Source organism: Mastigoproctus giganteus, chromosome 11 (genome assembly GCF_048544385.1).
Source record: "Mastigoproctus giganteus isolate SK-2022 chromosome 11, ASM4854438v1, whole genome shotgun sequence".
Classification (NCBI taxonomy): Eukaryota; Metazoa; Arthropoda; class Arachnida; order Uropygi; family Thelyphonidae; genus Mastigoproctus; species Mastigoproctus giganteus.
Window position 1 is genome coordinate 7,787,046 of NC_143585.1, and position 27,786 is coordinate 7,814,831.

At 38.9% G+C, this 27,786-nt stretch overlaps 1 protein-coding gene across 1 annotated transcript in view; it reads right to left on the minus strand.

The window, feature by feature from the left end:
- LOC150077673 (uncharacterized) overlaps nt 1–15,434 on the minus strand; it is a 372,161-nt gene extending 356,727 nt beyond the window's left edge. The window contains exon 1 of the mRNA XM_090384710.1: nt 15,172–15,434. Within this exon, the coding sequence (XP_090240836.1) occupies nt 15,172–15,237 (66 nt within the window). The 5' untranslated portion in view covers nt 15,238–15,434. The remainder of the gene's footprint in view (nt 1–15,171) is intronic.
- Nucleotides 15,435–27,786: the final 12,352 nt, after the last annotated feature.

Genomic DNA, 27,786 nt, shown 5'->3' on the forward strand with positions numbered 1-27,786 from the left:
CTTTCACTTTTCTTCTACTACTATGGACAAGTATAGAAACGCAGTTCCTGATACATGGTCAAGTGTAGTCCCCTGATGAAGTACCTGATCATGTATCAATATTTATTTGAACTGACATCAGATCAAGCATTTTTGCATTACCTATATGAGGCCGCCGTAGCCTAATGGTCAGGCGCGCGGGTGCATAAGTACACGTGCCTTGAGTGACCAGGGTTCAAGCCCGTGACTACTGAATACGGTGCTGATTCTGTCTATCTTGTGAACTCCTCTGACCGTTTGGTCGTCCCGGAGTATAAACAGAAAATTGATTTATTTATATTAGGCCATTTACTAAAAATGTTTCCCTCCATATGTGATGATAGCTATACCATTTTCATTTTATTAATAGTTTGATGTACTAATTTTACTTTACAGTTCCCCACTTTATATTGGCTTGGCAATTCAGCCCATAATTTACTTAATTCATCATAACCTCTAGGATATTAACATTCTTTCACCTTTCACAAATCTACTACTCTTCTTTTTCTACTTTCCTCACCTTTCTAGTTCTGGCACCCTGTGTAACTTTCACATCCATTTTTGCATATTTAATTTAATATATTAACACAACAAATATATATATACTTTTTGTCTTAGTAAATTAATAAGAGGAGTTTACCTCAATATAGTACGTGGAACACTTCCGTATGATACCCTCCAGAAAAAACGAAAAAATCGACAACTTACCGGTACATTAAAGTAAAATATAAATAATTAAAGTAAAATATAAATAATTAAATAAACAATTTAATTAAGTTGTAAGTTGTCGATTTTTTCGTTTTTTCCGTTTTAATTTCTGGAGGGTATCATACGGAAGTGTTCCACGTACTATATTGAGGTAAACTCCTCTTATTAATTTACTAATATTATTATCAACGTAGAACATATTGAGTATTACAACTCTGATTCATACTATCTAAATACTTTTTGTCTATAAGACAATTGGTTTTTGTCGGTTTAGTTTTAGAAAAATTTATTTTACTTTATTCTATTTTTTGTGTTAAAATTTCGGATGGTGGAGTGGGTGAAATATAAATAAATAGTTTTCACTCATATTTTGCCCTTTTACAAATTATTAATTCACATTTTCGAATTAATATTTCCTTAGCTGTGAAAGCCTTTGAACTTTAATTGAACGTTGAACTTAAAATATTCACAAGGAAATTTAGAGTAATATTTCTTTTGGAGCACCGTCTGGAAGGTCCTTCTTTGTTCTTCAACCATGAACATTACCTTTAGCTAAAGGTTCATGGTCATTTGAGTAAGTTAGTTTTCCTCTACGGAGGAATGATCCCATGATTAGTATTCGAGATATGATGGTGATGGACATTCCAGTGGTTTGTTTTGGTTTATTCAGTGCAAGGTGTGCCAAACAAGGAAGAGCGCAGCGCCCTTCTTATTTCGTTAAATTACCCCCCCCCCACCAACAACTTTCTCCTTTCCTTGATCGTTTTCTTCCCAACATCAACTCCGATTTTCCTATGGCCTACTTTCCAGAAATGGAAAGCGGGTTTATGAGATCGTCCTGTGTCCAGTCTACCTGATACCTTTAGCCTGTAGCATCCAGCCAAAACAAATTTACAGTGCAGGTGTGTTGTATGGCAACAGAGTACACTGGTTTTTCTAGATGAATCCACCATCTTCAAATAAGATGACGTGATCAGGTTATAAGCCACAACTGTTTAAAACTCTTAATATTAATTAAATTAAGAATACTCTTAATTTAAGAATCTTAATGTTATTCTCCTTGGCAGTTTGCCTCATCATAGATGACTCACCGTAAAATGGAGGAAAACTCCGGGATCTCCACAAAGCTTAACACATTGACATTATTTTAATTTCCACAAGGTAATCACCTAATTCCGCTTTGAATTTAGAGCCACTGCTTCCACCACGATGGTAGGGAACTTATTTTAATGTTACTCAACCCACTGCCCGTGCCGATATGCGAATTTCATGATATCCAGCCTTCTGTTATATGCCGACATTTTATATTTTTACCTCTTGTCGCACCTATTAAGGAGAAACAGACCTTCCTCACTCATTCATTTTACTCATTTTCTTCGGTATCTTTTACATCTCATTTAAATGTAAAAGGCATCAATATTATCTCAGTAGCTTGCTGTTTTACCACGCATTGTGGAAAAGGCTTGAGTTTAATTTCCGTTTGGATGGGAGAAACGTTTAGGCAATTTTGTCACTCCATAGCTAAGTGAGTCGGCCTTTGGAAAAGTTTTGTATGTACTGTTTTATATATATGCAACACAGAAATCTACAAACAGACCGTAGAATACACCCAATTTAGAGATACAATTTACAAAGCCTAACTAAACCTTAGGGACCATTCACTAGTTATGGTCCGATGATTTTTTTTGTAATGCGATGATTTTTTTTTTTTTTTTAACTTTTTGAACAGCCTCTCTGCCTACTCAGATAACCACAGCTCTGACCCCGATTATTACTTAAGAAATACTCCTTCACATTGTTTATTTACTATGAAAAATCTGTTAGTAACATTGCTTGCACTCATGTTTGCAATTTTTATCAATGATTTCGCAAAAATAGATATAGATAAGTAGGTCCGTATGCTTACGTTTGCAGGTATGTTTTTCATGTCAGAGGATGACTCAAACGATAACCATCATCCTTCAGGATGCCATGTGCAGTTTCTATTTATGGGCAGAAGCTAACATTTTAGAAGTAAATTTGAATAAATGTTCACACTTTTCTTCCTGGAACTGAGGAAAAAAATAATGATAAAAAGATCTCGAGTCAGTACTTCATATATATTTTATTAGACAGAGTCTCTGACAGGGAACAAACGCAGAGGATCTAGAGATTACATTTTGCAGCTTTGACAGTCAGATCATGCAAACGGTTTATCTAACAAAGGACATCCGGGGTTAGTGAATTGGAAGAGTTATCGAGAGAAACACCTTCCAATTCGCCAATGGCAGACGTCTGTTCTATTAAATAAAGCTATTGTTCTTCCGAAACTTGAATTTGCCTCACAAATCTGAAGTCTTGCCGAGTTGACCATATCAACCAACTTGTGAAACCCCCCAAAAAAATTCTATTTGATACCTCATTAAGAAACATTCATGACATGAAACCGCTCTTCAAATTAATTAGTCACCTCAGTATTTTAATTTTTTAAACTAAACAGCTTCACTTCTGCTGTCTTCCACAGTGTTTTCACTTTCTTATTCCAAAGGTGTTTTTCCTTCTGCTTGGAAATTTGCTCATATCCAGCCAGTTCCTAAAAAGGGTGACAAATCCCTCCCATCCAATTATCGTTCCATTGCAATTACTTCTACTCTTTCTAAAGTACTGGAGAAATCAATTAACCGCCAACTCTTAAACTACCTAGAAACCTTCCGTCTGATCAACGATCACCAGTATGGATTCCGTCAGTGTCGATCCACTGGAGATATTCTGGCTTATGTTACCCATTTATGGACTAATTCAATGGAAAGGTTCGGTGAAACACAAGTAGTTGCTCTTGACATCTCAAAGGCTTTTGATCGTGTTTGGCATAAAGGTCTTCTAAACAAGCTTCCATCTTATGGTTTGCCAACTGTTTTTAGTAATTGGTTATCCAGTTTTCTCTCTGATCGCTCACTGAGGGTGATGGTAGATGGCTCTCTGTCTTCTAACTTCTCCACTAATGCCGGTGTCCCCCAAGGTTCAGTTCTTTCCCCCACTCTTTTCCTCTTGTATATCAATGACCTTCTTCCATTGACTGGAAATCCTATCCATAGTTTTGCCGATGATAGCACATTGCATTCAACTTTCCATTTTGAGAAACCTTGTCCTGCTCAATCAGCTTCACCTTCTCGAAAATTTGCTACCAATTCCTTAAATGCCGATCTTCAGGTAATTCTCCAGTGGGGCAAAGACAACTTAGTTGATTTCAACCCTTCTAAAACTCAGTCTTGTCTTATATCTCGCAAAAAGGATTCTTCTACTCCTATGCTTATCTTTAGTGACACTCCGATTTCTAGGCAAAATGATATATCTCTTTTGGGGATTACCCTGACTTCTAATCTCTCTTGGCACAAGCACATTACAAATATTGCTTCCTCTGCATCTAAAAAACTTGGTTTTCTCTTTCGCTCTCGGCGTTACTTTTCTTCCAAACAGCTTCTCGCTCTGTATAAATCGCAAATTCGCCCTGCCATGGAATATTGTTCCCATATCTGGGGTGGTGACCCCAAAACCTCTCTCCGGCTTCTTGATTCCATTCAGAAGAGGGCAGTTAGGTTAATTAATGATTCATCTCTAACAGAGTCTCTCCACTCGCTTTCTCATAGACGCACTGTTTCTGCTGCATGCCTCTTCTACAGATACTTCCATGGGCACTGTTCTTCTGAATTGGCTTCTATAATTCCTGCTCTCTCTTTCAAAACAGTCCGAACACGTGCCGCCACCAGCCAACATCCATTTACTGTCCAACTTCAAACCCACAGAACCAACTTTTCATCTTCCTCATTTATTCATTCAACTGCCGTTTTCTGGAACAACCTTCCTTCATACGTATTTCCTGAAAATTACAATCTACAGAAGTTCAAGTCCAATGTCAACAAATATCTTCTTTCGTCTTCTTAACCTCAAACCCAAGCACGGTACTAAGTACTATAGGTTCTAATACCTCTCGTGTTTGGGGTTATCATAAAAAAAAAAAAAAAAAAAAAAGTATCAACCAGACAACAGCAAGCTTTCTTCGCAAAAAAGATGAATCCGAAAGTCGCGAGAAAAGTTTTATCCCCAGGGCAACGAGAGATTACCAACGGGATAATCTCTCCACTGGATGAATTGTGAATCACAAAATGTTTCATGGCCCATTATTCATTTTTCAATTACGCAGTGAATTTCAATACAAAATATGATCTTGGAGTTGTTTCGAAATTTTTCATCACCTTTCTGAGAAATTGATATTGGAATTTAATTCCATTTTAATGAGTTACAGTAACGTGATACCCCCGCGGTGAAAATTTCCCTATATACTTTTGGACGAGAAAATAATTTATTGCCATCTGGTGGAGACATGCTAAATTATTATTATTATTATTATTATTTTTTGTTCTCCTGGTTTTTCTCTTCTCATTAGTAGTTTTTGTGAGCATCATATATAAATAGCAGCGAGATCATTCAGCACTGACTATCTATGATTATCTGACTGATAATTTTATAAAGGATTCTTTCAATGTCACGTATCATTACTGTTTGGTGCTTCAGGTGAAGGAAAAACCTTCGCTGATTGCACATAGTTGTTGAGAATTTTCTAATCTAATAATTAGAGGATTGAATTTTTTTTCTTAGAATTATTTCTCCTGGTAGTCTGAGAAAAGTTCCAGTTTATGTGTATAAAACATACCGCTTCAAATTCTCATCCCATTCTTCTCATAAAAGAAATCTGAAAAATTTTTCAAAGATGATTCATTGAACAGAGAATTGAGTTCAATTTACTCTTTATTGCGCAGAGAGACAAATGATTATAGATGGGATGCTTAATGCAATTTTGCCAGGGCACTTGTTTCGGGGATGACGATTTTATTTGGTATCATGATTAAATAAATGCGAAGGAAAACCCAAGTGTGTTCAGGGAATCTAAAATGATTCGCAATGAATAAATAAATTATTTGATTGATTTATTTATTGTATACATACATGATAAGAGCTTACTTATAACATCATGTTTTGAATTTTCAGTATTATTATTGTTCAAATATAAATTTCATATTATAAGGATAACTATTTTACTGCTTACGGATTATGCCAAGGACCCATCTTGGTGAAAATGATTGCTACTGCTGCTCTTATGTAGCTCGAGTGCCGTGATCAAGGTTAGCATAGGAGGTCTCTGACATGCATTTATGATTTGCAACCGGTTTATTAAGGTACGGCACAATATCAACTGCAATAAAGCTTACGAACTACTTTTTTATGGCCCACCCTTGTAGTTCATGACCTAGTCAGAGGGGGGGGGAGTTAACTCGTCTAAAGCGCCAGAAACGAATTTAGGACATAATTGAGGTATTGCGTGATTTCATTATCCGATTATTACGTGCTGCAGTTTTAATTGAAATATTTTATTTTTAAGGTGTTGATTGGTGTTTATAAATTTGCATGAATATTAATCTAGTGATATGCTCTGTGCAAATTGCATTTAACGCACGGTTAGAGTTTAACGTTTGTTGTGATTTTGAATACCTCAGTTTCTTTTTTTCTTTTTTTCTCTCCCTCTTCCTACTTGTGTTATGTTTGTTTTTTAAGAGCTTTGGCAGCCCGGCCTCCGCATGATCTTGCAGCTGTGGTTTTTCTATCTGGTTATTTTTCCTCATAAATTCGATTCATAGTTGCGGGAGGGGCAATTACTCAATCAAAATAATAATAATAATAATTCCGGGATGAATTTCATTCAATAGTGAAGCAATACGTTCCTTCTCTATAATATTATCTTCTTCCTCTTCCCTTTTTCTACCGTTGAAGATCTCTCCATGCTCGCCTTGCCACCGCAGCTCCCGTTCATTTCACTTCTGCAGAGATGTAAATATTGCAAAAAGTAGGGACGAAAATGGACCATTTTCTGCGCCATCTTTCGTCACTATATCTTGCAATATGCCCAGATCATTTACGCTTTAAGCACTTTATGCGTGTCACTTTATTTTTAGGGTAATTCCCAGCATGTTTCTTCCGTCCTCCGTTGTGTTTAATCACCGTTTCACTTCCATATGATATGACAAATATTCTTCATTTTAGCCTTTCGGAATTTTCTCATCTCAATGTATTTCTCGTTTTCCCATACGCTGTCCAGCCAAGTTGAATTCCTTTGATTTCTTCCCTTGGTCTCCATCTTCTTATAGGTACGTGAATATTGATCATTATCTTTGTTTTTGCTGTTTATTTTTAGTCCTATTTTGCTAGAGGCTTAAGCTTGCTTAAACTTCTTTCTAAGACCAACATGTCTTCTGCAATTATCACATCCCCGGCAAAAAGTTTAGTCTCTAGAGCAAAGTTTCCGGCATCCCCCCCCCCCCATACTTCTCCTTCAACCCATGCACGGTACTAAGTACTATAGGTTTTGATACCTTTCGTGTTTGGGGTTTTCATAAAAAAAAAAAAAAAAAAAAACCTTAGATGCATCAGATTTTCTCCCTTTATTTTAGTTCTTCCCGTACGGACCCGTACCGATTCTTCCCGTAACCGTACCGACTCGATTTTTCAGACAGGAGTGGAATCTGATTCGGTCGTCGGTTGCGGTATCCCCATCAGTGACAAGATATGTTGTGCGTTCTGAAATTCCTCTTTACCACTGTTGTACTAATTTCTTATTCGACTGACTGTAGTCTTTTTACTACTCAGCGCAAGTCGTGTTGACCGTCATCAAGCAACTCACACAGCCTTTAAGTACTCCCTTGCAATCATGGTAGACTTCGCTGGGGCCTTTGATCGACTATGGTGGCCCAGTGTTCTTCGGAGGCTTCGGCAATCAAATGTTTCCAACAACCTATACAACAGTTTAAGGTCATATTTAACTGGTAGAAAAGTCCAAGTTACCAACAGATTCCAGACAGTGACTAGGTACATCGATCGAGGCTGTCCGCAGGGCTCTGTGCTTGGCCCTTTCCTCTGGTCTATTGTCCTGGATGAGTTCCTGGGCATGGACCTGGGAGGTGTTGAGCCCTTGGCCTTCGCGGATGATCTTGTCCTTTTGGTATGTGCTAACACCAGGACGAACTTAGAGAAAATGGCAAATGGAGCACTGGTAAAACTTCAGAACTGGGCAGCCCTGCACAACCTTACCATTTCAGGAGAGAAAACAAAGTCCATACTCCTTAAAGGCAGACTACAAATCACAAGACCACCTACAATAAAATTAAACTTTATGCCCATACGGCTGCACGCTGAAGTCAAGCTCCTAGGTATCTTCTTAGACTCGGGGCTTACCTTCCACCACCACCTAAAGTATCTAGCCAACAAAATTCAAAGGTACAGTGCTATGATAAGGCGGGTCAGCAGGGCAGACTGGGGGCTGAAGCACAAAGCTCTTACTCTGATATACCAAGCGGCATACGTGCCAATTGTCTGTTATGGTGCCTCCATCTGGTACCGAAAAGCCATCCTAGCAAGAAATAAACGTAAGCTGGATTCAATCCAGAGGTTCATGCTCCTTTCAATTTGCAGGGCATGCCGCACCGTCAGCACCCCTGCTCTGCAGGTATTAACTGGATGTCAGCCACTATACTTAGAAGTGGTTAAAAGAGGGCTTTTTTATCACTTAAGGAAGGGAGTTCCAACCCAACTGCTAAATTTTCAACTTGACACCACAAACGGCACCAGGCAGGAAAGACAACGGATAACCAAACATCTACAAGAGATATGGCAACATGACTGGGACACTACAACAAAAGGGGCCATCACAAAACGATTCCTTCCATCCATAAGTTCAACTCACCCAGAACCTCCACCCTGGTTTTCGCCTGGCCTCCATGTGACCTTTATCATCACCGGCCATGGATCCTTCCAACAAAAACTGACCGCCATGGGAATCGAGAATGACCCACGTTGCCACTGCGGCGAAGAGGAGTCCTGGGGGCACCTCATGTATGAGTGCCCCAGCTACGACAACATTAGGCTTAAATTCCTCACCACAATACAGAGAAACCCTCGCAATCAAGAATTCACTCTGCTACTCGAGGAAGATACCTATAAGGCATTAACCACCTATGCACAAGAAACATTTGCACTTAGGCGAGCTAAGATTGCAGAACTCAGAGCCCAAGAACTAAACCGGACCGGCGTGGGATAACTCTCCATTCCCCCGGAAAAAACGCAGACATAATTATGCAAACCCTAATAGGGTAGGATCCACTGCAGGCACCATCCAAGGTGCGGGATGCTGGCACTCCTCGGAGTGCGGGATTTAAAAGTCATCGCAAACCCGAAATGGGTAGGATATACTGCTGGCACCGATCTAGGTGCGGGATTGCTGGCACCGATCTAGGTGCGGGATTGCTGGCACTGACCTCAGTGCGGGATCTACAGGCACTATGCCATTGACAATTACACAGGGGCACCTGTCCCCTGTGACTTTTAAACCCACACTCTTTCCTATACTTCGCCTAAATTAGGGTGGATTTATTCTCCCCTGTCAACCCACCCAAATTCATTCTCCCTCAAATCCTCTCTTTTTCTATGCTCCTCTCTCGCTCTTCCCTTTTTTTTTTTTTTTTTTTTTTTTTTTAATCTGTTACTTTATTTTACTTAATTTTTTAATTAATTTATTTATTATTTTTTTATTTTTATTATTATTATTATTTTTTTATTTTTTTTTATTTATTTTTTTTTTATTTTATTATTTTTTTTTTAAATTTTTTATTTCTTTTTATTTATTTATTTACTTATATTACTTTTTATTTTTATTTATTTTATTTATTTTTTATTTTATTTTTTTTATTATTATTATTATTTTTTTTATTTTTATTTTTATTTATTTATTTTTTTTTTTTTTGGCTCCGTCAGGAAGCTCAGGCAACCCTGGCGGAGGCCAGCCAGAGTATAATGGGCAGCCTGGCTCACCTCCCAGTGGTGGTGGCGGGCAACGTGGGGTTCCCTTAGGGGCCTTGCGGCTAAGCAGCCAGAGACAGAACAACAGAACACAGCACAACTCTGTCACAAACCAGACACCACACTGTTTCTGGCTTTTACAGAGATTCTGTAAATTCTTCACAAAGTACCATGGCGCAGATGTGGGAAACCACCGGTGGCGCCTTCCACAAAACACTATGCCACTATGCCACTATGCCACTATGACCGTCATCAACGAGCTGTTTCCGACCAGAAGATCGCCGATGGTTGGATAGTATTTGGTTATTTGACTAATCTCAACACACCCGAGACGCGGTCATCCGTGAATAGGTGAAAGCTCTGACATTTTCTGATATTTTCATACCGGTGCTTCTGGTGCCGACTACCTGACCACGATTTAAGTAACATAATCAAGTTTTTATATCTTTCGTCTTGCCCATTGTAGAAATGAAGTGCACACAGTGTCCCAAGGTATCTAGAGATCCTTAGAGCTGGCCATTTTACACAGTTACGTATCATCAGAGTGTACCATGGAGAAGTTGAACTATCGTCCAGGAGCCACCCTACATAAGATACAAAACATGTCCATGTCTAGGAATCCGTTACTGAAGGAGCTCTCCATTTCCTGAGAAGTGTAGGTGTACTACATAAAGTAGCTACTCAGTGTACATTGTTGCTCACCTTTCAAAACCCGAGAATTTGTTTTCATCTTCTTCATCACACGAAAGTAATTCATGGAATTCGTCGGAAGGTACGTTTGCGAGTTCTCGAAAAGTAAACTTTCGATACTGTAATGTCTTATAACAAAGTTTTCACATTGAAGGATTGTTTTGAAAATCAATTTTCAAAACAGTAGCGAACAGGCAACAAGGAAAGTTTCAGTTACTCTTACATAATCAAGGCTTCCCATATACACATATAGCTTCAATAAGAGCGATGTCATGTAGAGTTTTGCCTTTTACATAAGGGAGTACTGTATACACTTACCTCTTTCTTTACAGTTTAACTTGCAGTTTAATAAAGTATTAGTTTTCAAAGGAAAGATTAGAAAATTGGATTTAAAAGTCGACATCGATACTTAATGCAGATTTTACAGAAATACACCACCACGATGACGAAAAACTATAAATTTTAAAAGGAATTTTTAGTTTTACGAGACTTCAACTAAACAGCGCATGAGGTTTGTTCAGTTCAAGCCTCGTAAATTATGCAATAATTGACTGTATACAATATAATGAAACAATAATTTAAATCACTAATTAGAAAAACAAAGTTTTAAAAAATTAAACTCTGTGTTTGTATAACGCAGAATGCTATCGTCAGGAATTCAGCATATTATTTGGCAATTCTTCAGCATTACGATACTAGAAAAGGCAGTTTCATTCAGAACATTCATTTATTCTCGTTTTGTAAGAAGACGATGGAATCAAAGCCGTTGTTCATTTTGAAGTCTTAAAGTTGAAACTGGTTTAGATTAACGATGTTGAGGACGATCCGACAAGTCCAAATGACATTTTCATGACATTACTAAAAATTGGGGAAATGAATCGCGTTATGGTTGTTCCTCAGGAGCGTTACAAATTGTTGTTGTTCAAAAGCTGCCAGGAAGTCCTCGGCAGTAGTCAATTATTCCATTAGTCTCCTCTCTGACAGTGAAAACCGTATCCTTTTGTTTTTAATTCTCGCGTAATGGCCTCGATGTTCTTTAGGTCTATTGAAGTGAAATAGCTGTTCTCTTGCTCGGTATCGAAGTTAGGCACTGCAGCCTTCTAATTGGGCAGAACAAAGTTCCGGAAGAGTAAACAATGACATTGTTTTTAAAGATTTTATGCTTAACTAGCAGCAACGAAAGAGTTCCACAAATTTTCAGTCTTCTTTTGAATCGTATTAAAATTTATACATCGTTACAAAGTCCACTTATATTTTTTGGATTCACGCACGTTGCACTTTGCTCATTAAAAACAAATAAAATCCTTAGTGCTTTGCCAAGACTGAATATATTTTGGCAACAGATTTAACAAAATGGATTGTACTCGTACTTTTAAACTTTACTAAATTAGCATGAGTTATTTATGCTAATTAAAATCCTTTGAAATTGAAACCATGAGGTTTCGATGTGACAATTTTAGGATTAAAAACTTTAGTTTCGAAAAACACAGAAAATTTGTATGCCACACATAACGAAATGTATTCTTCCCAAATAAGCCCGAATATTTGTGAAAATTAAATAGACAGAATTCTTATATTATAAAACTGGTAAAATCGACAAATTCCATCATAACTTCTGTTTACTGATTTCCACTTCGCTAATCACCGGTGTAATAAAGACGATGGAAATAAATCTTGAATAGCTTCTTACCAGTGAACTGCTCCTCACTCATCATACACTGCATCTGAATAAATCGTTAAATTCTCCAAGAAAGCGAAATATGATGTCTCAAGTATAAATATAAGCGCCGATCTTATATGTCGGATGAATATTATTAAATGTAATGTACAAAATTATGATTAATTGACCGATACCCATGAAGGGAGCTCAAATAAGCCTGTCCTGCTAAATTATAAGTAATCATCTAAGATTTAAGCCAAAGAGTATTGTTAGAATAAACTTCCACCTAAATTTTCCTGCTTTAATTCTATTGATGCCTTGTAAAAATTCTAACTTAATTCCTATAATAAGGATATGTGTTTTGTGCGTCGGTCTTTGGGCCATGGGACAAATCAATTTATAAGAATCCAGGATTACTTTAATGACGGAAATAATAAAAATAAAGACAATCTTAGTGTTTAAATTCATTTGGACAAACAATCTCTTTTCCTCTTTAATTATTTTTAAAAAAATTCTTAAAATTTACAATAACAAAATGAAATTGACTTGAAGAATGCAATTTTACTGTGCAAAATTCAAATACAATTTTACTGTGAAAAAGCTGATATCAAATAATGAGCACCACAGCTCTAGCATAGCAAAACTACATGTGGTTTTTCAGTGAGAGCAAATGAAGAGTTCTTTTTTTGCTAGATCAGTGAAGGTTGGCAATTCCTATAAATGTCGTTGTTGGTTGTTCTTGCACAAAAGCAACTAAACGCCATGAAGGGTCAGTGTATTCTGTCTGAATATTGCGTGTATCCAAGTTTCCGGGGGTAGTAAACAACCGTGCAGTTCCGCTCAATATCGATTAACTCAGCCTCGGCGTGAAAAGAAGCTCATAAAACTTCCTTCCGTCTAGGGATTCGATCCCAGGCCTGTTCCGTACGGTGTAGAATGTAAGGATCCTATAATTGATTATAATTATTTGCTATTTAAGAACTTCAATATGCAACAGACTTCAATCGACTTTAAGAACTTCAATCAGTAATCGAAAGACCTGAACTTAGCTGTGGTCTTTAAAATCAAGTAACAAGACTTTAAAAAAGCAATACACAGCTGACATTTTAATTTATTCTAAGGCAAAAGGTTTTGATTATCGTGAAAAAATGATTTAATAGGAGAAATAATCTTGCACTGAAGGATGATTTTCTTTGCACTACTATTCATGAAATTTAAATATATACAGCTTCCTAGATGATGAGCAAACAATTAAGGAATATAGATATTCAGCAGACACTCCAATCCCTTCCCAGATGAATATCAGGAAAAAATGTTTTTTCGGCGTCAAGGACTTTCGGCAGCGAAACTAGGATTCGGTTATTATCATCAAAATCAAGGAAAACAATTATGGAGAAAATCCAATTTTTGATTAACAAAGAAACGTGTTTATTATTATTATTATTAAAGTTATATAATTACATAAAAGTTTTATTTCTTGAAAAAATACAATTCAGATTGTATTATAAAAGATATATATATATTTTTTTATATATGTTTTACTTCTGTTCTTTCAAATTCCAGGTGAAGGCACTGCCTCCCTCCTCCTTCCCTCCGGAGGAGTTTCCCTCCTCCTTCCCTGCGGAAGTCTGTCACCAGAATACCCTGGGACAGTCTGGAAATGAACTATCGAAAAGGAAGTGGTCTCTGTTCTGCACAGAATGCAGAATACAACCTATAAGTATGGGAAGCTATCAGAATGAAAACTCTCTGCCTTTATTCTCCGAGTGGCAGTGATGAATAGAATGTCACTGGTACTTGGGGGTAATAACTGTAGCCCTACATGTCAAGTAGTCGGTTCAAATTCCAGTCCGTTGATCGGCGACTGGGATGATTTCTCCATAAGAGATGGCTCCCCATACGGTTTCCTAATTACTAAAATTAACTCATGAATGGAATACGGGGAGGAGAATCCCTCAAAGATTTGCAGTCTTTTCAATGGTTTTCACCTCTTAGAAAGTGATCTTTCAAAGAGCAATCAAAGATAGATCATAATCAATAAAGATTTGTTACTAACACATTTTTGATTAAAGAAATATAGAAATAAAATATAAATTAGGAATATCCATTCCTTGTAGAGGTTTAACTGTACTGCTTACTGTAGAGGATACGATTATTTATTGTTTATCTGTAAGAAACAATTCCTCCAATTTAGCAGGCAACATTCTGCTGATGAGAAATTTTATAAAGTTAATATGTCTGGCAGTTAAAAAAATAATAAATTAAATAAGTAACCGGATAATTTGTAGTGTACGCTAATCCTTAGCGTACATTACAACGATAAACAGAATACAATAATTTGAGTTGAATAAAAGAAAGTGACATTTTGAATTAATTTCAAAATCATCTCATTGTAAAATTGATTCATATTTAAATTAAAAGCAAGAGTAATTCAATTCAGTAACCTAAAATCAGAAAACAGACAAATAAAAGCCATGCCTGTTTTACTGATTGTGATATTTTAAACCACAAGTCATTTAGAAATGCACTTGATCCAAATTCCAGCTGACTAATACAATCTTAGCACTGTATTAAAAATAAATAAATAAAACACTGCGTATCATTAATTGAATATTAATGCAGTGTTTAACTGAAATTAAACACTGCATTAATATTCGCAGTGTTTAATTGAAATTAAACACTGCGTATCAGATGAACAATTTCAAACAGTGACAGTTTTGGTTAATTCCGACAAAAATAATGACAAACCTATCAGAAAGCCATATCACACCATCAGCTGGTGAGCTAAATCCATATCAAAAAGGGAATTTATTGATATGGATTAGAGTTTATTTTAAAATAATGTTAATGTTCCTAAACATTAGCACCGTCTATTTAAATCAGTGCATGTCATTTGTTTCTGGGCATCCCTTTCATTAATTACATCAGCAAACGTGTCTTTTTCTACACATTATTACATTAATTAACATGTTCATCGCAATATATTCTTCAGCAATGAAAAACATTTGACGAATCTTACAGGAAGTCACAAGTACAATTACAGTTTTGCAATCGAAAATATTACAGCGAATAGCCTACCTGAACACCCTCATCGTAGGTCTCTCTGGTTGAATGAAATCTCGACGTAACAGAAGCGTGTTTCGCTTAACGGTATATTTTCACGTACTCACCACCCATTCAAAGGTTAACTAAACAAACATCACTCCACTTACCTTTCCAGATTCCGTAAATCTCCAGACTAGTACTGCCAGGACTAAAACGAAGGGCTTATTCCACATTCCTGAGGCTTATTACTCTCAGTCACCAGTATATTCTCACACAATATCACTGAAATTATGGCTATTTCACACAAATGCGTCCCTAAATAGAACGTATAACGCGAAACAAGTATATCAATGGCCAACGCATCGGCTATGCGAATCGAACTACTTTCTTCTGCTGAACGATAGCCGTATCTCGCCGCACAACGTTTTCCTTCTTCTAGTGATTAGCAGCGTCTGATTGCAGACACGAGCAATTCTGCAGCCGCACAGCGCCCTCACGCGGATATTTTCTAGCAAAGAGTAATTCTCAGAAAGAAATTTATACCCCGCAATATTTTTTTTAAAAACTGTCTGTGAAACAGTAGAGCACGTCGACGCTGATTTAGATTTAGATATCGCGAATGTGGAAATGATTCACAGTTTCCTGAAATTCCTTTTCAAGAAAGGCGTATCCTTTGAGCAACTCGATTACATCACTAGTCGACTTCATTTTTTCGTTTAACTATTTCCGTTATAATGCAATTATGAACGCAGCAAACAGACAAGAAACAATTTATATTTATTTAATATTTTAATAATAAACAGTTCCAATATGCAAATTTTCGACATGGTAAATGATACTCTATTACATAACCATTAACCAAAAAATCTGCTGCTCCTCAAATGCTTTTCACTTTCAAAGTACAGGGCAATGCATACTTCCTGTATTATTACACTCAGTGGCCAAGAAATTATAAATCATTATTTAATATCTAGTAGTGCCATCTTTTGCAAATCACAGCCCGTGCATGTCATGGCAAGGGTTCCACTAAGTGTATGAGGGAGTCTAGCTCCAGATTAGACCATTCATCAATTCATATTCCAACAAGATATTTGTCAGCTTCATAACTGTGATCGGTAGAGAATTGCAAAGCTGAACTTCCTTTCCAACATATCCTAGACATCCTCAACTGGATCCAGATCTACAGATTTAAGCTGCCAGAGCAGTTTGTTGGAAATCTCACGAATTATTCACGAAAAAATTTTACATGGTGGGTTGTTGCGTTGTAGCTTTGAAAAATCTCTCGCAATTCAGGTAAAAGTGAAGTTAGTTCGATACTACGGAAAGATATAAATTGGATATCAAGATCTTCTAAAGGTATTATTAGCAAACACAGCTAGTACCAACAAAACGTACACATACCATGATACCACCTCCAGCTGCTTGAGTGGTGGACAGAAGGCAGTCTGGGTGCATGAAATCATGAGGTTCAGAGGCACCCTATCATTGGTGCAAATAAGTATAAATCGAGACTTTTTTGACCACATGGTCTTTTCTATCGTTCCGGAGTCCAGTCTTGGCGTTGGTGGCACAACTCCTATCGAATATGTCTACATTTTACAGAAAAGAGGCGTGGCTTTCATATAGGCACACAACTCCCAAATCTCTCTACATAGTTTGGTTGGAAATGGCCTTTCTTTTGCCTAAACTCAGGTCATTTGTTGCACACTGGACCTTCTATTCTGACGCACAATTCGCTTTAAATTGCTGCCGTCTCGTTCTTCGAATGTCGAATTCTTGCCAAATTTCTTCCTTTCAGAGCTTCATTTTCATTTCATATTTCGCTCATTGTAAACATTTGAGATGGTTGCATTTGACATACTAATGATTTCCTTTGTTTTCTCAATTGCTAAACAAATAAAACCTTTCTGAATTTCGGAAAGATCAGCTGTCTTCCCAATAGGGGATCGAATAAGAAGCCCCATGAAACCAAGGAACTTGTGATCATACCGTGTGACAACTTACATATGCATACCATGTTTAATTATCTGTTGCAAAACGTTTCTACTTTTTGAAACTGAAGACCAATAGAAGGTAGAGTGGAACAATAAAAGGTAGAGTGGAAACAATAAGGACAATTTTATATAGGCAGAAGCCATATATCTTGGTTGTATAGTCACAAGTCCCAATACAGCAATAATCCTTTCACATGGTGTGGAAAAGGTTCGAATTCGAATCCGCTGCTCAGTCTTATGAGAGGATCGCACAATCTCCACCAATGAAATTCTGGATTTCATTCAGCAGAGCAGACAAAGCCACCATAGAATTAAGGCAATGTACAAACGGAATGCACTGATGCTTCTAGCTTTTGTTGCTTTAGTGCAAAAAAAAAAAAAATAATATAAAAAATAAAATAAAAGGAAGAATACCATTGCATTCTTCAACTGTATTGTTAGTTAGATTCATGGTGACACGGGTGTTCACAGGATATTAGCATTAGCATTAGTTGAGGTATATGATGCAAGAAAGCAAGCTCATACAGCATTAGACAAAAAAAAAAAAAAAAAAACCCTTCCCATTTCACCCATGCGGTCACTCCAAATGTTTGTCTAGTTCAGCCTTATTTTTATTTACGCTATCAACTTCCACAACGGATGGAAGTCTGTTTCAGCAATCACCTACCCGCTGGCTAAAGGCAAACTTCCGCACACCTATTCTACAACTGTTTTTCCTCAATTTGAATCTATGCTCCCTCAGGTTCTTAATCTGAGCAAGAGGAAGTAAACTGTCAGCATTGAGCCTGCTCAAAGCATTGAAGCCCTTATACACCCCGATCAGATCACCTCGCAGGTGCATAGTCTCCAGATGCTGCAACTTGCAGAACTAAAGCCTTTGCAGAACTAAAGCCTTTCTTTGTAATCGCACCACTTTGTTCCTTTCACAAATCTTGTCGCCCTTCTCTGTACTCGTTCTAGCAACTCAACATCCTTCCTAAAATGAGGCCTCCAGACCTGTATACAGTACTCAAGGTGTGGCTGACCATTGCCTTATACAAAGGGATAATCACCTTCTTGTCTCTGCTAGCAAAATTCCTATATATCATTGACAAACCTCCATGACCTGCTCTAGCAATCCGTCTGCACTCCTCAGAGAACTTCATATCTGACTGCACAATTACCAGGTCTTTTTCATTCTCTACCTTCCTCAATGTAGTACGACACAGTTGGTACGTTTCAATTGGGTTACTTCTATCCATATGGAGTACTTTGCATTTGTCAACGTTAAAATTTAGTTGCCACTTCCAGCCCATCTGCCTAACTTTTCTAGATCCTGTTGCAGTAGCATACTGTCTTTACTATCATTAACAGCCCTGCCAACCTTTGTATTATCTGCAAACTTGGACATTAAACCTGATATACCTTCATCGATATCATTGATAAATACACAAAACAACGATGGGGCCAGAACCGAACCCTGTGGGACTCCGCTAATAACATTAGTCCACGTAGAGCAGTGTCCATTTATTACCACTCTCTGCCGTCTCCTGCGCAGTGTCCATTTATTACCACTCTCTCTGTCTCCCACTCAACCATCCCTTTATCCCTTACAGTAACTTGCCCTTAATGCCATAACGCTCCACTTTGTACAGCAGTCTTCCATGTGCAACAGTATCAAAAGCTTTCTTGAAATCCAAGTATATGATATCTAAATTATTTTTCTGCATCCAGTTCCTTTGTGACCACATCGCAGTATCCAATCATATTGGTCAGACAGTACTTCCCCTTAACAAACCCATGCTGTGTCTGAGCTATTACTGCTGTCTTATCTAGAATGTCTTTTGCCCACCATCGCGATTACATTATCACTATACCATTTTAGCACTTTATTTGTGAAAAATGAATTCTACTCTTTCAATATGTTATTTCAAATGCGGTCGAAATCTTGCTTGTATGGAGGGCACCCACCAACCTATGAATTTCCAAATATTTAGTAATTCGGAACGGTTTCTGTATACGATATTTCAAAACATGGACGACATTCAAACATCCATATCAACTCTGGTAAATTACAGCAGCAGTTAACTTCTTGGAGAACAATTGTTCACCAAGAAGTTCTCTGGTGCTGTAAAAGATTGATATATTCAACAGAGAAGCCAATCAGAAGGCAGACAAGGCTGAATGGTATGGTTAAGAGCAGCAACCATCGATAAGCTTGACATCATCATGGGCGTCAGAAAGGAATGCTACTCTCACTACTACCAACTAAGCGTTGTTAGTATCTTGATACAGCACAGCTGTTGAAGAGAGTTACAAGGCCTAACCACTGAGTTAATGTGAGTAAATAGCGGCTGCAAGGGTGTTGCGGGTAATGGAAGCTATGGAATGAGAGAAAGCTGGAACGGATAGCTTTTTTTTTTTTTTTTTTATGAGAACCCCAAACACGAGAGGTATTAGAACCTATAGTACTTAGTACCGTGCTTGGGTTGGAGGTTGAAAAGACGAAAGAAGATATTTGTTGACATTGGACTTGAACTTCTGTAGATTGTAATTTTCAGGAAATACGTATGAAGGAAGGTTGTTCCAGAAAACGGCAGTTGAATGAATAAATGAGGAAGATGAAAAGTTGGTTCTGTGGGTTTGAAGCTGGACAGTAAATGGATGTTGGCTGGTGGCGGCACGTGTTCGGACTGTTTTGAAAGAGAGAGCGGGAATTATAGAAGCCAATTCAGAAGAACAGTGCCCATGGAAGTATCTGTAGAAGAGGCATGCAGCAGAAACAGTACGTCTATGAGAAAGCGAGTGGAGAGACTCTGTTAGAGATGAATCATTAATTAACCTAACTGCCCTCTTCTGAATGGAATCAAGAAAACTGAGAGAGGTTTTGGGGGCACCACCCCAGATGTGGGAACAATATTCCATGGCAGGGCGGATTTGCGATTTATACAGAGTGAGCAGCTGTTTGGAAGAAAAGTAACGCCGAGAGCGAAAGAGAAAACCAAGTTTTTTAGATGCAGAGGAAGCAATATTTGCAATGTGCTTGTGCCAAGAGAGATTAGAAGTCAGGGTAATCCCCAAAAGAGATATATCATTTTGCCTAGAAATCGGAGTGTCACAAAAGATAAGCATAGGAGCAGAAGAATCCTTTTTGCGAGATATAAGACAAGACTGAGTTTTAGAAGGGTTGAAATCAACTAAGTTGTCTTTGCCCCACTGGAGAATTACCTGAAGATCGGCATTTAAGGAATTGGCAGCAGATTTTCGAGAACTTGAAGCTGATTGAGCAGGACAAGGTTTCTCAAAATGGAAAGTTGAATGCAATGTGCTATCATCGGCAAAACTATGGATAGGATTTCCAGTCAATGGAAGAAGGTCATTGATATACAAGAGGAAAAGAGTGGGGGAAAGAACTGAACCTTGGGGGACACCGGCATTAGTGGAGAAGTTAGAAGACAGAGAGCCATCTACCATCACCCTCAGTGAGCGATCAGAAAGAAAACTGGATAACCAATTACTAAAAACAGTTGGCAAACCATAAGATGGAAGCTTGTTTAGAAGACCTTTATGCCAAACACGATCAAAAGCCTTTGAGATGTCAAGAGCAACTACTTGTGTTTCACCGAACCTTTCCATTGAATTAGTCCATAAATGGGTAACATAAGCCAGAATATCACCAGTGGATCGACACTGACGGAATCCATACTGACGATCGTTGATCAGACGGAAGGTTTCTAGGTAGTTTAAGAGTTGCCGGTTAATTGATTTCTCCATTACTTTAGAAAGAGTAGAAGTAATTGCAATGGGACGATAATTGGATGGGAGGGATTTGTCACCCTTTTTAGGAACTGGCTGGATATGAGCAAATTTCCAAGCAGAAGGAAAAACACCTTTGGAATAAGAAAGTGAAAAAAGGCGGCAAAGAATAGGAGTAAGTTCAGGAGCACAGGTTTTGAGAACAAGTGGAGAAATACCATCAGGACCTGGATCTTTCTTAGCATCAAGATTCATCAAAATCCTTCTGATATCCTTTTGATGGAAGACCACAGAAGGCATTGAATGGAGCATGTTAGGAATGGTGGGAGGTGTTTTACCAAGATCATTAATACATGAGCTGGAAGAAAAATGGGATGCTAGCAGGTCAGCTTTATCCTTGGCTGAAGTGACAACAGAACCATCCGGTTTGGACAGAGGTGGGAGCAGAGATGGGAAAACGTTGCGGCCAATAGCTTTGGCAAGAGACCAGAATGCTCGGCTACCATTAGGGCAAGAAGCAAGTTTTCTACTCTTGCCTGTTCAAACTCTAGTTTGGACTGATTAATAACTGCTTTACAATTGTTGCGAGCTTTGGTGTAGGCAGAAAATGAAACTGAAGAATTAGAAACAAGCCAGTTACGATATGCAACATTCTTCTCTTGGACAGTCTTAGCACATTTGTTGGAGAACCAAGGTTTAGATAAAGGACGAGATTTTAAAGTGGAGTGTGGGATAAAGGATTCCATTCCTGCAAGAATAATTTCACTGACACGATCTGAGCAAACGTTGACATCAGAAGTTTTGAAACAGTAATCAGACCAAGGAAAAGAAGTCTCGCAAGTCATCCCATTTTGCATTCTTGTAATGCCATACAATACGAGGTTGGGAATAGCCATGAGATAAAGGTTCCATTGGAGAAGAGACAATCACCAAGTTGTGATCTGAAGTGCCTAAAGGACCTCTCACTTCGACCTTGTATTTAGAAGGGTTGTTTGTGAGAAAAAGATCAAGCGTATTGGCTGTATGATTAGGATTGTCCGGTATTCTTGTAGGTAAATGAACAATCTGTGCTAGGTCATTAGTAATTGCAAAAGCCTCAGCATCTCGACCTGCTGGGTCGGTGTAACTAGAAAACGGAAGCCAGCTGGAGTTGTGAACGTTAAAATCACTAAGGAAAATTACCTCACTGTTAGGAAAGTTGGACTGGAGAAAGTCAAGTTGCAAAGAGAGGAAGTCAAAGAGCTCCAAGTGATTAGTGGAGTTGGGAGAACGGTAGAGACAACAGATGAATTTGACACAATGAGGTAGAGAGATTTTAAGCCAGAGAAGATCAAAGAGAGGAGATTCCAAATTGCCAAGTCTCTGACAGGGAATATCAGAACGGACATATGCACAAGTACCACCTTTGAGACGAAAGGAATCATACAGCAAATAATTTGGACATCTGAGATGAGCAGTAGTTGAATCAACTGATAACTGAGATTCAGTCAGAAAAAGTACATGGGGTTTGGAAGACTGCAAGTGGAAATGGACATCGTTGAGATTGGAATTGAGACCACGTATATTTGTGAAATGAATTAGGAAGTCCTTGGGAGGTTTAGATCTTTTCGCAGATAAGCTTGCTCTATTATTTTGACAATTCATGGTGTATTCAATAGTAAGAAAAAGTGGGTGGGACATGCTGTATGAAATTTTTGGATATGGCGTACATGTGGTAAGAATATACCCAGATCCTTGACATAACGTGGCCTCGACAATGCTCCCCGCATACACACTACTCGGACTCCCTCCAGTCACTATCTGGCAGAGTAGAGGTAGCAAGATTATACACTAGCTGATCCGGAAGCCTCCTAGAGAGTTACCAAGAGGTTTGGTCCTGTGTACTATCTAGCGGCCGGCCTGCGAACACCGTTTTAGAGCTGTACCCTTGAAATGTAAGGAATATTGGATCTCGCCACGACATTCATCATAACCTCAAAAATCATCAATCATACTACATGATGGAAGAGATAGGGAAGGGTTGGCCGGAACTTAGCTCTAGAGACTAAACATGGGTTCCACCACTTCAAGCTCCAATAAGCAAAGTGGTGGTATTTCACCGGTTGATGAGAGTTATCTACCACCTAGTACTGCCTGGTAACATAGAGGGGCGGCGTTCCTCCATGTGGTGTGGTCGCCACACCTCGACCCCTGCTTACGTTGGTTCACACCTGGGTGGTCACCCACCATGTACTTGAGCATGGAGGTTATACCCAGGATTACTAACAGTCCCACCATCATGAAGGTGCAAGCAGAGGATTTGGCTGTCATAGACCGTCCGGACGTCGCTGAAATTGGGTCCACTTGACTTAAGTGTCACCCGAATATCAGTTCCATCAGCGTTTTAGACTCCCAGGTAGCAAGAACAGCTTGTCTGGCATATCTGAGAGAATGTCTGTGACAACCTCAAGGACCAAACGAAAAGCTTGAATGAACATGAAAAGATAAATGGAGGAAGTTCCCATTTAGTCAGAGTCGGTGCCTACTTGAAATTATAGGTTGAAAACTCCACTGTTGGGCATATGAGCAGATTACAAACCAAGCTGACTAGCCATCAGAGGAAATAGTTAATGATGCACTGCCAGATTTGTAAATGGACCACTGATGTTCGGCTCAATTCAATCCAAAGAATCACGTTGCCTTTGGAATGATTATTTAGATGGTAAGATATGTACGCAGTAGAAACGTGTGTTGCTCTTTGGGCAAAATGAGGGCGGTCATATAGTTTAAAAAATAATTCCTTAATGACTGATTAAGAAATGATTGACACTAATGCTTTCGCAGCAATCGCATTACTAAGATGAAAGACATTTCATAATGATGTTGCCCCAAGCAGTAGTAGCATGTTTAGCAAGATAATACTGTACTACTGGGCCCTCGTGAGTAGCAGTTGGTAGAATCGCCGCCCTTCCCACACCGGATGAAAAAGACCTGAGTTCGAGTAGTCCCGTCAATGACAGGGGGAATTTTTATTGATCTCTTTCACAACATGGCTGTGTTAGTCGGTCTCAGACGAGGGTAGCATGGTTTTCTTCTCCCAGAAAATCGACCTCAGAACACACACAATTTATAGACAGTAGATACGGAGAAATATGGCCTTGGTCACCGATGCTCCTATTACAAGGACAATTAAATTAACTGTCTTACGGAGCAGAAAAATGAAAACGTCTGAAAATTTTGCCCACCTTTCATGACAAGGGAAAATCTTTCTGAATCAGAGTAGGCCTTTAAGGACCAAATACAAAGAATCATCAGAAATAAAATCCCACTAACCTCTACAGGACGACAGTTATTGAACTGTATTTAAAGCAGTGTATCATATACTCTCGACGATATAACCATTGCGATACCCATGACAGTATGTCACGTGATATACTATTCGTGGATAGCACTGGTTATAATAACCTCCTCCCACATTGCATGCAAAACATGGGAGTTCGAGCCCTCAGTACAGTTGGTAGGATCGCCGTCCTCCCCATACTGGGTGGAAAAAGACCTGAGTTAGAATCCCGTCGGTGATGGAAGGAATTTTTATAGACCTTTTTCACAACGTTGTTGAGCTATTCGGTCTAGGGAGAGGGTGGCAGGTGTCTATTCGCCTAGGCACTGACTCCACTAAACGTCTGAAGATGTCTGTAGGGATCTACAGCCATGATGCCTGTAAGGCTTTCCACCATATCAAATTACTCGTGCAGAGTGCAGTCCCGATGACACGGCTTATTACGTCTCGGAAGATCCAGGAAAAAACGCAAATGCAACATGGTCTCCTAGGAGTTGTTGGTAGACCACACCAGTGAATCGCTGCTCCATACACACCAATCCTAGTTCTTGTAAGCAAAACATGCCCTATATTAAGCAACCATAGCCACGTGCCTGGATAGTGAGCACCATGCACGATGAGTTCATGGATTTGTGTTGCTTGCTGCACAAGTCCATGAATTGGACCTCTAGTGTCCAACCTGCGTGTTGAAGACATCACATAATTCGCCGTCAGCGATGAGCAGAGGATGTCTCTTGGGTCGTTTGCTGTGGATCGTCAGAAGCCTGAGAGCGGTGCATCGTCATTTTCGATATTGTTCTTGAAATCCCCATAATATATTGCGATGTAAACTTACGCACAGTGACCTGCCGTTGAGCTCATACAACGCAACGCACCCTTCACTTACCACAAACATCCACGTTGCATGATACTTTTCAGTTCTGTCGGCAGTAAGTGGTTTGACCAGTTCGACACCACTCTTTATATACCTTTACCACAGTGGGCCGAGCTTACGACATATGCTGTTTCCGATATGGAGACACTGCATGTTGTTGAAGGGTAAGCTAGAGAGGAGGCGCCCTCCATTCATCAAGTATTAAAGGCAGTCCATTAAGTATAATTCTACAATTAAGTATATAGGCATCTATCTTGTGACGCCTTAAGTTTTCTGCCTCATGTAAAGCACATAAAGGAAAAGTGTAAATCAATTCTAGCAAGATTGCGATTAGTAAACCAGAAAGGAGTGGGGTCTGAGAGGTCACTCCCTCAGACTATATTACAATTGTGCCTTTTTGTCTATTATTATCTATGGTGCCGGTGCTTGGGGCTATAGAGCTACTTAGTCTGCTGTGATTAAACAGTCGTTACAGGCCCAGCGTGCTGCCCTCCTGATGATGTCTAGAGCATGTAAGACTACATCTACATTGGCCTTACATGTTTTGTTGGGAAAACTCCCAGTACGTTATGAGATCCAATACAACCTTGAATTATCAATTATCATCTGAAAAGAGCACACCCTATTGTAAGCACATCCACCTTGGGAGATGTGCAGCTGATTTGAGTTTTTCTTCGGTTTCTGAAAGGAAAAGACTGCATTCCATCTACATTGAAAAGTGGCAAAGAGATTGGAACATCTCATATCTTGGTAGTGTAACGAGAGAATTTTTACCTTTAGTTAGGGAGTTCAAGAAGAAAGAATTTTAATGGGTTTCTCCATGATTGCGCAGCACATTCTTGCTGTCGGGTCACGGCAGCATTAATAGTAAATGTTTACATTGAAAACATTGAATGTTAAATGTTTACATTGAAACTGTCTCCTGCTGCACTTTGTCTGTGTGGGGCTGAAGAGAAAGTGGAGCATATCTTACTTGATTGTCGCTACTAAAGACAAGAACTTAAACTTATTTCAGGACTTTTCACAAGTGAAGATAAATCCTTACTTGTTCAATCTCAGGTTGCATTTAATGCATTTGCTACACGTGTCTTCAAAAGGAGAGATAAACTTCGATCAGTTAACGCAAGATAGATTGTTGTTCTTGTGAATCTTTGTACCTCAGTTAGAGTACTGAAAAGTTACTTCTAACTATGACTCCTCATAGTGACTACTTCTATTAGATGATAACAATGTTTTGTTATACAAGAAGCACTTTCGGATTTCTACTGCCTCTGAAGATTCTTCTATTTGATCATTGGGAAAGCTACTCCTGTGGATTTTCCTTTATGACTTGTCTTATCTGGTGAACTGTTGAAGCCAACTTGGACTTGCTATTGATATTAATATCCGGACACCTGCCTGTAGACAAAAAAAAAAGAGCTTTTATTGTGTCATTTAATATTTTGTACTAAAACGATTTGCTTTTATGACAACCTTCAATCTTCGCGGCATACTCTTAACCAGCTTTTTATAAATGTCAAGTGATATGTTTCTCCACTCGGCCTTTAACGCAGCCACATGTTCGACCTTGTTCTTTGGGCGATCTTGACGTCCACGTACCCGACGATCCAATACATCCCAAAGATGCTCGATAGGATTCAGATCAGCCCTCTGGGCTGACTAATCCAACTTTACCACACCTATGTCCTCAAACCACTCTGTTACGACCCGAGCAGTATGGCATGGCACGTTGTCTTGCTAATACGGGTATGGGCATTTCCCCGAAGTATTGCTATAATGTTGGAAGTGCATAACTGTCCAGGTTGTCCTGGCATTGCACAGCATTCATGGTTTTGTCGATAACAACTAATGGACCAAGCCAAACCATGAAAGGAGCCCCACACCATGACACTGCCTCCACCAAACTTCATTGTTTGGAGGGTACAATCAGGAAGGAACTGTTCCCCTGGCATTCGCCACACCCTATAACGGCCATCAGACTGGTAGAGTGCGAACCTGGACTCATCTGTCCATAGGACTGTTTCCCACTGCTCTACAGTCCAGGATTCGCGATCCTTACTTTACCACTATGTTAATCGGCGTCTATCATTTGTTGAGGTGATCAATTCTGTTGAACTGTTGAGGTAATTCTGTTGAAAGTGTCATCTTGCATGCCCACTTTTGCAATTGTCTGTTTGAAGCCCAGTGTGCATATTTATAGCAAGTTCTGGGACGTGTTGCATAGGACCTGTTTCCCCATCCATAGAGGGGTGTCCGGATATTAATGGTAAGGCAGTGTATTTTTTTAAATGGAAACTTGCCCTATTAATGGAGTGTGATGGGGCGAAGTTTGGTCCATGATCTTTGGACTCTTTCCTCTGAGAAAACAGGTATGCCTGACGAGCTTTCTTTCTTTGTCATGATACCAGGATGGGATTTTTGGTAAGTTGCCAGGTCACTCGACATAACACTAGAACAGAGCACAAAATTTACACACAAAACACTACACGCACATGACAGTTATTCCAACACATGGGCTGTGTTGGAATAACTAAGAGAAAGAACAGATGCGTATATACTTGCATGTACACCAATGCTAGCAGCATAGTAAATAATTTTGATGAATTTTAAAGTACTTAGTGGGTCATCAAATGCAGACATTGTAGAGATATCAGAGACATGGTGTCACTCACATACAAGAGTTGCAAAATTTTAATTTGGGGAATACAAGGTGTACAGACATGACAGATAGGACAGGAGCGGGTGGGAGGGGTTATGCTCCTAGTTAAGAAGCGTATTAAATCCAAGGCAGAGCATCTCAACATGGGTGACCAGTGTTGAGTGAGTTTAGCGTGACATAAACATTTGGTCAACGTCTATA